This window comes from Solanum stenotomum, chromosome 10 (assembly GCF_019186545.1).
Source record: "Solanum stenotomum isolate F172 chromosome 10, ASM1918654v1, whole genome shotgun sequence".
Taxonomy (NCBI): domain Eukaryota; kingdom Viridiplantae; phylum Streptophyta; class Magnoliopsida; order Solanales; family Solanaceae; genus Solanum; species Solanum stenotomum.
The window spans coordinates 7,651,649-7,663,725 of record NC_064291.1 but is presented as its reverse complement, the minus strand read 5'-3'; the positions used below and the strand labels follow the sequence as shown (position 1 = coordinate 7,663,725).

At 36.9% G+C, this 12,077-nt stretch overlaps 1 protein-coding gene across 1 annotated transcript in view; it reads left to right on the top strand.

Moving 5' to 3' along the window:
- LOC125878184 (uncharacterized) overlaps nucleotides 1-11,335 on the top strand; it is a 31,054-nt gene extending 19,719 nt beyond the window's left edge. The window contains exons 8-18 of the mRNA XM_049559374.1: nucleotides 4,006-4,236; nucleotides 5,108-5,314; nucleotides 5,466-5,769; nucleotides 6,498-6,657; nucleotides 6,761-6,869; nucleotides 7,520-7,652; nucleotides 8,567-8,622; nucleotides 8,701-9,000; nucleotides 9,090-9,212; nucleotides 9,469-10,158; nucleotides 10,976-11,335. Of these exons, the coding sequence (XP_049415331.1) occupies nucleotides 4,006-4,236; nucleotides 5,108-5,314; nucleotides 5,466-5,769; nucleotides 6,498-6,657; nucleotides 6,761-6,869; nucleotides 7,520-7,652; nucleotides 8,567-8,622; nucleotides 8,701-9,000; nucleotides 9,090-9,212; nucleotides 9,469-10,158; nucleotides 10,976-11,149 (2,487 nt within the window). The 3' untranslated portion in view covers nucleotides 11,150-11,335. The remainder of the gene's footprint in view (nucleotides 1-4,005; nucleotides 4,237-5,107; nucleotides 5,315-5,465; nucleotides 5,770-6,497; nucleotides 6,658-6,760; nucleotides 6,870-7,519; nucleotides 7,653-8,566; nucleotides 8,623-8,700; nucleotides 9,001-9,089; nucleotides 9,213-9,468; nucleotides 10,159-10,975) is intronic.
- The last annotated feature ends 742 nt before the right edge of the window (nucleotides 11,336-12,077 follow it).

Here is a 12,077-nt window from a genome sequence, read left to right as displayed (position 1 = left end):
TGCAAAACACAAACGTACTTCCTTTCCAATTAGTCACAAAAGATGTCAAACTCCATTCTCTCTTATTCATAGTGATATTTGGGGACCCTCTCCCATTCCTAATATTTCTGGTGCTAGATGGTTTGTGTCATTCATTGATGATTGTACAAGAGTTACGTGGATCTATTTGCTAAAGCAAAAATCAGATGTCAGTCAAATTCTTCCTACCTTTTTTAATATGATCAAAACCCAATATGATGTGCCAATTAAAAGATTTCGATCCGATAATGCCAAGGACTACTTCAATCAAAACCTCTCTGTTTTCTTCCAAAAAGAGGGAATTATTCATGAATCTTCATGTGTCAATACTCCTCAACAAAATGGGATAGCAGAGAGAAGAAATGGTCTGTTACTTGACATTACTAGATCATTATTGTTTCACAAAAAGGTGCCAAAACAGTATTGGGGGGAAGCTGTCCTAACTGCTGCACATCTTAGTAACAGAATGCCATCAAGAATTCTGAACTTTCAAAGTCCGCTTGATACTCTTAGGAATTTCTTTCCAAATTTTGAAATTTCCAATAAATTGGTTCCTAGAATCTTCGGAAGTGTTGCCTATGTTCATATTCATTCTCAAAATAGAGGCAAATTAGACCCACGTGCTCTTAAGTGTGTTTTCATAGGATATTCTCCTACTCAAAAAGGTTACAAGTGTTATCAACCATCATCAAAGAAATTCTTTGTTTCCGCAGATGTCACATTTGATGAGAGTGAATCCTTTTTTAATCATTCTTACAATCAGGGGGAGTCACTGAAGGGAAAGGAACCTCTAGACTTGTCACTATTTGATTTGTCCATTTCTAGTCGTGCCAAATCCTTGCCTGAGTCACCATTTCTACAGTCACCTGAGTCTCTAAATCCAAATGAACCCATTGAGTCTCCTAATCCAAATATAGATAATGGAATTCTAGAAAATAATCTACCATTGCAGGTATATTCCAGAAGAAAGAGACTAACTGATCAAACTACTCGGTTGCAATCATCTCCACAGGTTACTGCTCCTGATACCCATCCTGAACTTGTTGAACCGTCAGAAACACCAAACCAAACTGATCATGAAGAAGAATTTAACCAACCTAATGTCCTTGACCTTCCCATTGCAATCAGAAAAGGAACCAGAACTTGCACACAACACCCTTTGAGCCTCTCCATGACATATCAAAATCTATCCCCAAGTCATAAAGCTTTTCTCTGTAACCTCCACACAATTCCTATCCCCAGAAATTTGTCTGAAGCATTAGGAAATAAAGAATGGGAGAAAGCTATGAAGGTAGAAATGGAAGCATTGGAGAAAAACAAAACTTGGGATATTGTGGAATTACCAAAAGGAAAAAGGTTGGTCGGGTGCAGATGGGTGTTTACTGTGAAATATAAGTCAGATGGGTCCATAGAAAGATATAAAGCACGTTTGGTAGCAAAGGGTTATACACAAACCTATGGAATTGATTATTTGGAGACTTTTGCCCCAGTGGCAAAAATGAATACAGTGAGAGTTTTATTATCATTGGCTGCAGTTTTTAATTGGAACCTACAACAATTTGATGTAAAAAATGCCTTTTTACATGGAGACTTAGATGAGGAGATCTATATGGAGGTGCCACCTGCTTTTGAAAGCAAGAAGGGAATGGTGTGTAGACTGAAGAAGGCACTCTATGGATTAAAGCAATCACCTCGTGCATGGTTTGGAAGATTTACAAAGGTTATGATCAAGCTAGGGTATCGACAAAGTCAAGGAGACCACACCTTGTTCATACGACACTCAAAAATAGGAAAAGTGACAGCATTGTTGGTTTATGTGGATGACATCATAGTAACAGGTGATGATTCAGAGGAGATACAAAATTTGAAGAAGTGTTTACTCAAGGAATTTGACATCAAAGAGCTTGGGAAATTAAAGTATTTTTTGGGAATCGAAGTGGCACACTCAAAACAAGGAATCTTTATTTCCCAACAAAAATATGTGCTTGATTTGTTGAAAGAAACAGGAAAATTAGGGTGTAAACCAGTGGCTACACCAATTGAATACAATCATAGATTGTGCAATGCTCCAGAAGATTCAGTGGTAGATAAAGGCTTGTATCAAAGGCTTGTAGGGAAATTGATTTACTTGTCCCATACAAGGCCGGACATTGCATTTGCTGTAAGTGTTGTTAGCCAATTTATGCATGATCCTAGAGAAATGCATCTTCAAGCTGTCAACCGGATTCTACAATATCTTAAAGGAAGTCCAGGAAAAGGAATATTATTCAAAAGAGGAGGAAACATGGTTTTAGAGGCTTATACAGATGCGGACTATGCTGGTTCATTAGTGGATCGAAGGTCAAGTTCTGGATATTGCACCTTCTTAGGAGGAAATCTGGTGACTTGGAGGAGTAAAAAACAAAATGTAGTAGCTAGATCAAGTGCAGAATCTGAGTTTAGATCCATGGCGATGGGAGTTTGTGAGTTGTTATGGCTAAAGATAATCCTTGATGATTTGAAGATAAGATGGGAAGGACCTATGAGGCTATATTGTGACAATAAATCAGCAATAAGTATAGCTCATAATCCTGTACAACATGATCGCACTAAGCATATTGAGGTAGACAGACATTTCATTAAGGAGAAATTAGATAACGGACTCATTTGTACGCCATTTGTATCTACAAAAGATCAGGTTGCTGATGTTTTAACAAAAGGATTGCCAAACAATATGTTTCAAGATCTAATAAGCAAGCTAGGAATGGAAGATATCCATTCACCCGCTTGAGGGGGAGTGTTGGCTGATGGAGGATTTCCAAGAAGATATTCTTGTCATCAAAGATGTGATCCTCTAAGATGAGAAGATATTCTTCATATCAAGATATGATCCTCTAATATCTTAGTATAATTGTGGTAATCTAGAATATCATATCTCTGATTCTTTCTCTTAATGTAAAGATTTAGGTGATTCTATTCCACAATCTTTTATGTATATATAAAGCCATGTACATGACAGAGAAAGATATGAATGAAATTATTCAATAATCTTATTCCACAAAGATGTATACAGTTTTGCTGCTCAATTATGGAAAAAATTGCTGGAATTTACAAGCCATCGTCACCCTACTAGATGTGGAGAAGGCAGAGAGCAGGTGGTTGAGTGAGAATGACTAGAGTTCTAGACTTTTGCTAATAAATGTTTAGCCTGATAATATAACCTTTGGTTTTACTGTTTGTTTTTTTTGGAAACCTAGAAATCCCCAAGGATAAAGATAACATTTGCTATGTCTAGGGATGGCAATGGGGCAGTGTGGGGCGGGACTGGACGGGTTGAGCTTAGCCCGCAAAAATTTTAATCCGCCCCGGCACCCGCATAACAATTTTTTTCCTTTTCTAGTTAAGTTTGATACTAAAAATAAAATTCATAAAAATAAATTCATTTTTTCATTAAGTTGTATTAATTTAATAGATAATGACTTAAAAATTTATTTTTTAGAGGTCAATTGGGAAGCATGTAAGAAATTGTATTAGTTTTGATTGAATCATTTTCATTTACTATCTTGAATAGTTTAGTAACTTTAAACAAACTCTCTTAACAGATAATGCTCTATAACTCTTATAACATGTAAAAAGTTAAAATTAAGTTTGAACCCGCATAAAATCGCATAGACCCGCAACCCGCCCTGTATTAGTTTTTAAAAAAGCCACTTCAACTTGCCCCGCATCCCTCCCCGCACAACCTTAAACCCACCCCGCCCCATTGCCATCCCTAGCTATGTCCTTATGTCCATGTTGTGAGCAGACAATCAATTTCCATAGAATAGTTTCCCACTTTATTGTTTTGTCATTTTGCTTGAACCATACAGGGAGAAACTTTTGTCACTTTAGGCAATCGGTAAATTGGGACGGCTTAAAATTTTAGCATGTTATTTTTTTGGAAAGGAGGGATTTTAAAAGCGCATGACATAATTTTGCTGATTTTACCTTATTCTTTCTATAATGCAGGTGGAAATGAAAATTGATAACTCACTTGATAATAATTATATTGCTGACTTCACTATTGAAGCTTCACTCTATGACAGTAGAAATTGGCTTAGCTGCTCTGACCATATTGATTTGCTTTCTGCTAACATTGCTCATCTGGAGTTAGTTCTGTCTTCTGATCCTTGTGTGGGATTTAAAGGCTACATGCTTGTGGGGAAGGTGCAAGCACCTAAACTTTGGTCTGCAGAGCAAGTAAGTGATTTTTCTTAGCTTTACAATAGCAACATACCTAGTGTAGTCCCACAAAGTGAGGACTGGGGAGGGTAGAGTGTGCATGTACCTTACCCCAACCTCAAAGGTAGAGAGGCAAATCAATTTGGTCACAAAAGTTTTGGAAATCTAAACCATGATAATGTTTTATAATGCTTCCTTGTTCTATTATCTCATAAAGGGCATATTTTTTGCTTCTATTTTTTTGGTCTAACCTCAGTTATTGCATATCTCATTTGATGCCACACTCAAAACTCATTTGATTTAGGATTTGGTTTAGAACTGATACTATGTTCCACTACATTTTAGTAGTACTAGTACAATGTTAATCATTCATTATAATCTGGTAGTCTGCTTTTTCTCCTGCACTCCCTTGCAGGGAAGCTTAGAGTGCAAGGAATCTTTCTGCTTTATTAGGTTGGGAAATTTTGCATGCTCGTCATGATATTTGACTTCTACATTTTGAATGACCCTGCCATGTATTGAATTCCAAAGCTTTAGCTAAGATTTGCACGACTTTATTTCTAGTTATAACTAGGAAAGGATGGAAGACTTTTGATTACCGTGTAGAAACTTCACTCTGACTCACTTAGGGCCTCTTAGCAAAATGGGTTTTATGTACACCATGATACTACATCGGCCATCTCCACGATTTTATCGAACTCACATTTGAAAGATTAACATTGTACTTGGAAGTTAGCTTTGTAGTGTTGCTTAGGTAGGATGGGATTTTCCCTGTAATTGCAGAAGTTAACCGATGGTTTTCTCTGACCTCAAATAGAGGTTATTTACTTTAATGCTCTCACTGCAACTTTTAAGAAATTCCTTATCCTTATCTTTCTTTTGTTAACAGCCAAATCTCTACACTCTTGTTATCACCCTTAAAGATGCATCAGGGAAGTTGGTTGATTGTGAATCATGCCAAGTTGGTATGAGAAAAATATCAAAAGCCCCTAAACAGCTGCTAGTAAATGGGCGTCCAGTAGTAATTAGAGGGGTGAACAGGCATGAGCATCATCCACGTCTTGGAAAGACAAACTTGGAGTCCTGCATGGTCAAGGTTTGTTAAATTCTTCTTCTTTTTCCTTTTTGTTTAAACATGTGATGAATTACTCTTCATTGTAAAATTGCAGGCATGCTTATAGATTTTCATTGTGAAATCTTCTTATTTTCTGTTGAAGGCAAATCATATATCCTGTTACTTCTTGTAGGATTTGGTTTTGATGAAACAAAACAATATTAATGCTGTCAGGAACAGCCATTATCCTCAGCATCAGCGCTGGTATGAGTTGTGTGATCTGTTTGGCGTGTACATGGTAGATGAGGCCAATATCGAGACACATGGTTTTTTTGACTATCCAAATTATAAGCATCCTACACAGGAATCTTGTTGGGCTGCTTCCATGTTGGATCGTGTGGTCGGCATGGTTGAAAGGGACAAAAATCATGCCTGTATTATAGTATGGTCCATAGGGAATGAGGCAAGCTATGGACCGAATCATGCAGCACTCTCTGGTATATACTTTTTCATTATTTTTACTTTCCATTTTCTGTTGTGTCGACTCTTTGTTCTTCAAAAAGTGAAGTGCTAAGCTTTCCAAGGGATTAAGGACACTCCCTTGTAGGTAAATACATGTGGCCACAACTTCAAACACAGATGCTACTCACTCTTCAGTTTTTCCCATTTGAGCTCTAGGTCTCTTACTGGTAGAGGAACAGTAGTTTAGCCACAAAGCCAGCCCTGAAGGGACTGCCTTCATTGTACTTTAGCCACAAAGCCAGTCCCGAAGGGACTGCCTTCAATGTACTTTAGCCACAAAGCCAGCCCCGAAGGAACCACCTTTAGTATACTTCCCTAACATTGCTAAGGCTTATTTTATATGTTGCTTGAATCCATAATTGCTAGGTATATTTGATTATAGTTTATAGATCAGAACACTATCCGAATGACTAAAGTGTTTGTAAATAACTTGTAGATAGCCAAGTTAGAGGGAGATTCTCAATTGAAGAAAGTAAAATAAAGGATCAGAGGCTAAATGCATAATATACTTTATTATCCTGCATGTGATAATGGTGATCCTCTAGGTGGTTAAAAAAACGTAGGATATGTCATACTTCTTTCGTGATGTCCAGCTCAGAAAGGGCTAGATTTTAGATCCACCCATACAGCCTTTGCAACTACTAACAACTATATTCCTGTTTAGTTCGTCATGTTCAGTAACCAAGTTAGAGAGTCTTTTCAGGTTGGGTACGAGAAAAAGATGCATCAAGACTGGTGCACTATGAAGGTGGTGGATCGAGAACATCTTCAACAGATATTGTATGTCCCATGTATGCACGTGTGTCCCAAATAGTTGAAATAGCAAAAGATCCAACTGAACAGAGGCCTGTGATATTGTGCGAGTATGATCTTCCATTATCCACTTCTTTTTCTTGGTCAATTTAACTGCTCATAATTTTTAATGCGATGACTTTACGTTGCAATTTTTGGTGTAAAACTGCTCAGATATTCACATGCCATGGGAAACAGCAATGGGAATCTCCATAAATATTGGGAAGCAATAGATAGTATCTTTGGTCTGCAAGGAGGCTTTATATGGGATTGGGCTGATCAGGTTTGTTCATGATTTAGGATTGGTCCTGTAATTATGTACATCTTTTAATAAATAGGAGTTAATGTAGTTGATAAAATAAATTGCTTTGCAGTTTTTTCCCTTCAACATATTTCACAGTTAGTTGGTTTCCGAAAACATTATCATGACTCTATTTTTTTGGCTTCAAGCTGTTGTTGGAGTTAAAGCAAATGTATGTTTATTGACCTAAGACATTTTAGAGATGCAAACCCCATGTAGGATAGATTGTTGAATTTAAATTCAAATACTAGGACTAATGCCTGTCCTATTTGGGTGAAATAGAACTTGGTGGCTGTCTCTATTCTGCGTGCATATTACGAAAATCAGAGTTTGTTCATTTAATACTTAAATCCTGTTTAGAAGGCACAAGCTGTCTGATTTTGGATCTAGCATTTGTGGCTGCAAGTGCAACTTTTGATGTGAAATGCATGTTGTTGCTATTGTTAACATTGTCACATGGAGAACCAAGCTAAACCATTTGACCGCATAATTGTTGCATGATATTCTGAAGCCTACGCAGTTACAAAAAGCTTCAACTCCCACACGGAATGTAGTAGGTGTAGGATGTTGTGTCTTTCTGTTCTTTTAGTTCGTTTTTTTTATTGAACACTATCATTTGGCACTTTCTATAGGGATTATTAAAGGAAGTATGTGGGAAAATGCGCTGGGCATATGGAGGTGACTTTGGGGACACTCCTAATGATTTGAACTTCTGCCTAAATGGTGTCATATTTCCTGATCGAAGTCCTCATCCTGCATTACATGGTGAGTAGACAGCTATCTTGTTCAATAATTTGTTTTTCCCCTTTGTCGTATAAATAGCTTTGCAAGACTATTAGACAATAAGTCACGTCAATGAACCTTTTTTCAAAAAATGTAGGGTGTGGAAGCATGGAACATTAAGCAATGATGAATAAGCAACTTTTTTATTTCAATTGTTTGGGTACTTTTGGGGGTAAAGTTTTTAATTTTCACTCATATCTCATCTTTCATTTGATTGAAATTGCTTTCAGTGACCAGAAAGTTTATCAAATAGCCAAATATGTCCCAAACATGCTGGCAGTCTTGCAAGTTTCTCCTGTTGTGTCTGGAAATTTATGGGGGTGGGGGAAGGAGGGAACAATTGACAGTATGCACAAAGCATGTACATGCTTGAGCATGGTATCTATGTTGGACCATGTAACCTGAAGTATTGGGAAGAGGTGATTAGATAGGACATAGTGTAGTTTGAGCTTACCAAGGACATGACCTTAGATAGGAGGGTGTGGAGGTCATGGATTAGGGTAGAAGGGTAGTAGGTAGCAGATTGTCTTGCTCTTTGTTCATATTAGTAGTCATAGTTTTGCTCCTGTAGTTTCTTGCTCTTCGATTTATGTTACTATCTGTTGATTCCTTGTACCTCCACTATCGTATTGTTTTGTTGTGGTTTTGTTACTATCTGTTATTTCTTGTACTTCCGCTACTTCTTTTTCTGGACTGCTTTGGACTGTTTTTCCTTGAGCCAAGGGTCTATCCAAAACAACCTCTGTACCTCTAAGGTAGGGGTTAGGTCGGTGTAAACACTACCCTCCCTAGACCCAACTTTGTGGGATAACATTAGGTGTGTTGTTGTTGTTGCTGCTGCTGCTGGTGCTTGCTAAACTAGAACGTGTCTAACTGTTTAACACTTCTTCTGTCAGAGGTTAAGTTTCTTTACCAGCCAATCAAGGTCTCATTTAACGAAGGAATTATTAAGGTACTCTTGTATATCACTTAAATTATCTGTTCACTTGCATCAGTATCTCTTAAATGACAATTAGGCTTTTCTGTTCAGATAACAAACATGCATTTCTTTGATACTACCCAAGCTTTGGAATTTAACTGGGTACTTCATGGCGATGGGTGTGAACTTGGGTCTGGGATCCTCCCTCTACTTGGCATAGAACCCCAGAGAAGCCATGAAACAAAATGGGAATCTGGCCCATGGTTTTCTGCATGGACTACATCTAGTGCAGCAGAAATTTATTTAACAATTACAGCAAAGCTTTTGAACTCTACTCGGTGGGCTAATTCTGGTCACCTCATTTCGTCCACACAAGTTCTGTTGCCTAGCAGACGGAATGTTGTCCCTCATGTATATCACTCATACTTTACATTTCTTATCAGTCTGGTAGTCCTTTTTTCAGACATCACTGACTATTTTAAGAACTGTTATTGTTTTAGATCATTAAAAGCACCGATGCCACTTTACTTTGTGAAGTTCTTGATGACATAATAAAGGTTGGCCAGAAGGACTGGTGGGAGCTGAAATTTAACAAACAAACTGGTGGTATAGAGGGATGGAAGGTAAATACTTTATGCTTCAATAAATTGAGAGTTGGTACAGTATCATATGAAGCTATATAATTTTGGTTATTGTAAAGAAAATAGATCCTGAGCCTAAATCCCAAAGGAAGCTCATGAGGTGAGGGTTGCACGCGATCATATATGGAAATAACACATACCCTCATCAATTGTGGGACAACTTAACTGTTATGATGTCGCATATGATAAAGATGGGTTATTTCTTAATTTTATTTTCTGTTCCACTCAATGATTGCAGGTTAATGGAGTTTCAATAATGAATAAAGGCATCTATCCATGCTTTTGGAGAGCACCAACAGATAATGACAAAGGGGGAGGGCCAAAGAGTTACTTGTCTAGGTGGAAGGCTGCTAATCTTGACAAGGTAATCTTTGTGAACGAAAGCTGCTCTGTGGAAAGTACGAACAGTCACGAAGTGAAAATAGCAGCTACTTATCATGGCATAGCAAAACCAGAGGAGAAAACTCCCTCAAATGCGGAAACTTCTAATATTCTCTTTAAGGTTGGCATGACACTTTTGATATATGGTTCAGGAGATGTTGTGCTAGAGTGCAATGTAAATCCATGTCCTGATCTTCCACCTTTGCCACGAGTCGGTGTTGAATTTCAATTGGATTCAACTGTAGACCAGGTTAAATGGTATGGAAGGGGACCATTTGAATGTTATCCAGACCGGAAATCTGCTGCTCATTTAAGCATTTATGAGCTATCCGTAGGTGAAATGCATGTGCCATATGTTGTTCCCGGGGAGTGCTCAGGCAGAGCAGATGTTAGATGGGTGACATTTGAAAATAAAGATGGAGTGGGACTTTATGCTTCCACGTATGGAGGATCTCCACCCATGCAAATGAATGCAAGCTACTACAGCACCTCTGAGCTCGATAGAACTACACACAATGAGGATCTCAGGAAAAGTGAAAACATCGAGGTATTTCATTCCCTGACTTATGCACGCGTTGTTGCAATTCAACTTTCACATACTTGCACACTTTCACTGGCTAGCTTTGTGTCTCCCCTAAGATGATTTAATTTGAGGCTTTTAGTTTGGTAGTCGAGGAACACAGCCAACTTCTTGGACCACTTAGTGAGCATCTTACTCTTTAGTTTCTAACACAAGAACTACGATATCCATCAATTTGTTGTCAGAAACTGTGGCAGAGGAAAATCTTCTTTGGGGGGTGGGGATTGCATAGCTAGGATTTTGTTTATTTTTTTAGAAGGAAATAAAAAGAAAATCTTGCATCATATTACTTATTCTGCTCATGTGGTGTGTCTCTTTTGGTGACGGATGTCATTCGGAATCAAGTTGTGCATTAATAGCATGGCGTAAATCATAATGGGAAAAAGGAATAGCAAATGTATTTGTTTTCCTAGGGTGCCGGGGATTAGCTCCCTTGACTCCGTGCTGCTAATTCTCCTTTTACAATCTATCTATTTTTTCAAAGGCTCCATTTGGTATTAAGAACAATGTTTCCTTTTCTGTTTTTGGTGAAGAAAATATTTAACATCAACACCTTTTACATCCTATAAGGGTGTTAAACATCTGTTTTGCAACTCTCATTACCCACTCCATGCTACTTTCTCTCATCAACTTGTAAATATTATCTTCGTTCTTTGTTACACCCACGGGTATATCCAATCAAATGTTGAAAAATGATCCAAAGAGATCATCTTGAGCCTCTCAGCAAATGAAACCTTGAAATCGTGTAGTACTAGCATTTTGACATTGATTTTCTGCATTGTAGGTGCATCTTGACCACAAGCACATGGGTTTAGGCGGAGACGATAGCTGGTCCCCTTGTGTTCATGACGAATACCTTGTTCATGCCGTACCATACTCTTTCGCCATCAGGTTTTTCCCAAAAACTGCAGCAACCACTGGGTATGATATCTACAAATCCCAGTTTTCTGAAGAGTGATTATTGATAACTTCTGTACTTATTGTCTACTTGGTTCACTTTTTAGTATGTGGAATTCTTCAAATTTGTAACTTTGGTTAAAATAAATCAAGTGAAAAGCACTTTTAGAGTGCAGATCCTTTAACTTGAAGAACATAATTATTATTATTTCATATAAATTAAAAGTCTTGTTTGCTCAAGTAAAAATATTCAGCCTCTGCTTGTCACTCATGATTTATCAATATAAAAAATATGCTTCATTTGTAATCATTGATTTCTTCATAACATAAAGGTGATATATTTTCACTCACAATCACAATTAATAGTTGTGACTATTAAGAGAAAATAGTGTCGATAGGAGTTGCTTTAAATTACTTAAACGGGTATCAATATTTAGGGCATTTTAACAATTTAACTAATTAACTTGGTTATTTTTAGTTAGGGATGTTATAGTAATTTAATATTAAGTTAGCGAGTTCATATATAGATATAAAATTACATTAAAAGGAACAAATTTGTTTTTAAATTGTTTTAAGTAACTATTGCTAAAAGTTGATAAAAATGGTAATAAACTAAAAGTATACTTAAAAGTGACAATTATTAAATAAAAGACCTTCACTTATGTAATTTTTCCTATACTCTTTTACCTCTTAGTAGTAATGCTAGTTGGATATAAAAGTTGTCATTATTCACGACAGAAGGGCATGTTTGGTTGCCAATATAATTAGGGAAAACTGTGCAAAATAGCAAATATTTAAAGGATATTAAATGTTATAGCTACTATTTTGGAAAATTGTGATGCATAACCGTAGTTTTCTCAAATCTTGTTATTTGTTTAATTAATTTGTATAAATCGCTCAAAATTGTATAATTCGTCTGATTGTATAAATTAGAATTTTGTATAATTCGATTCATGATTATATAAATCTCTAATTTCTATATGTTTACC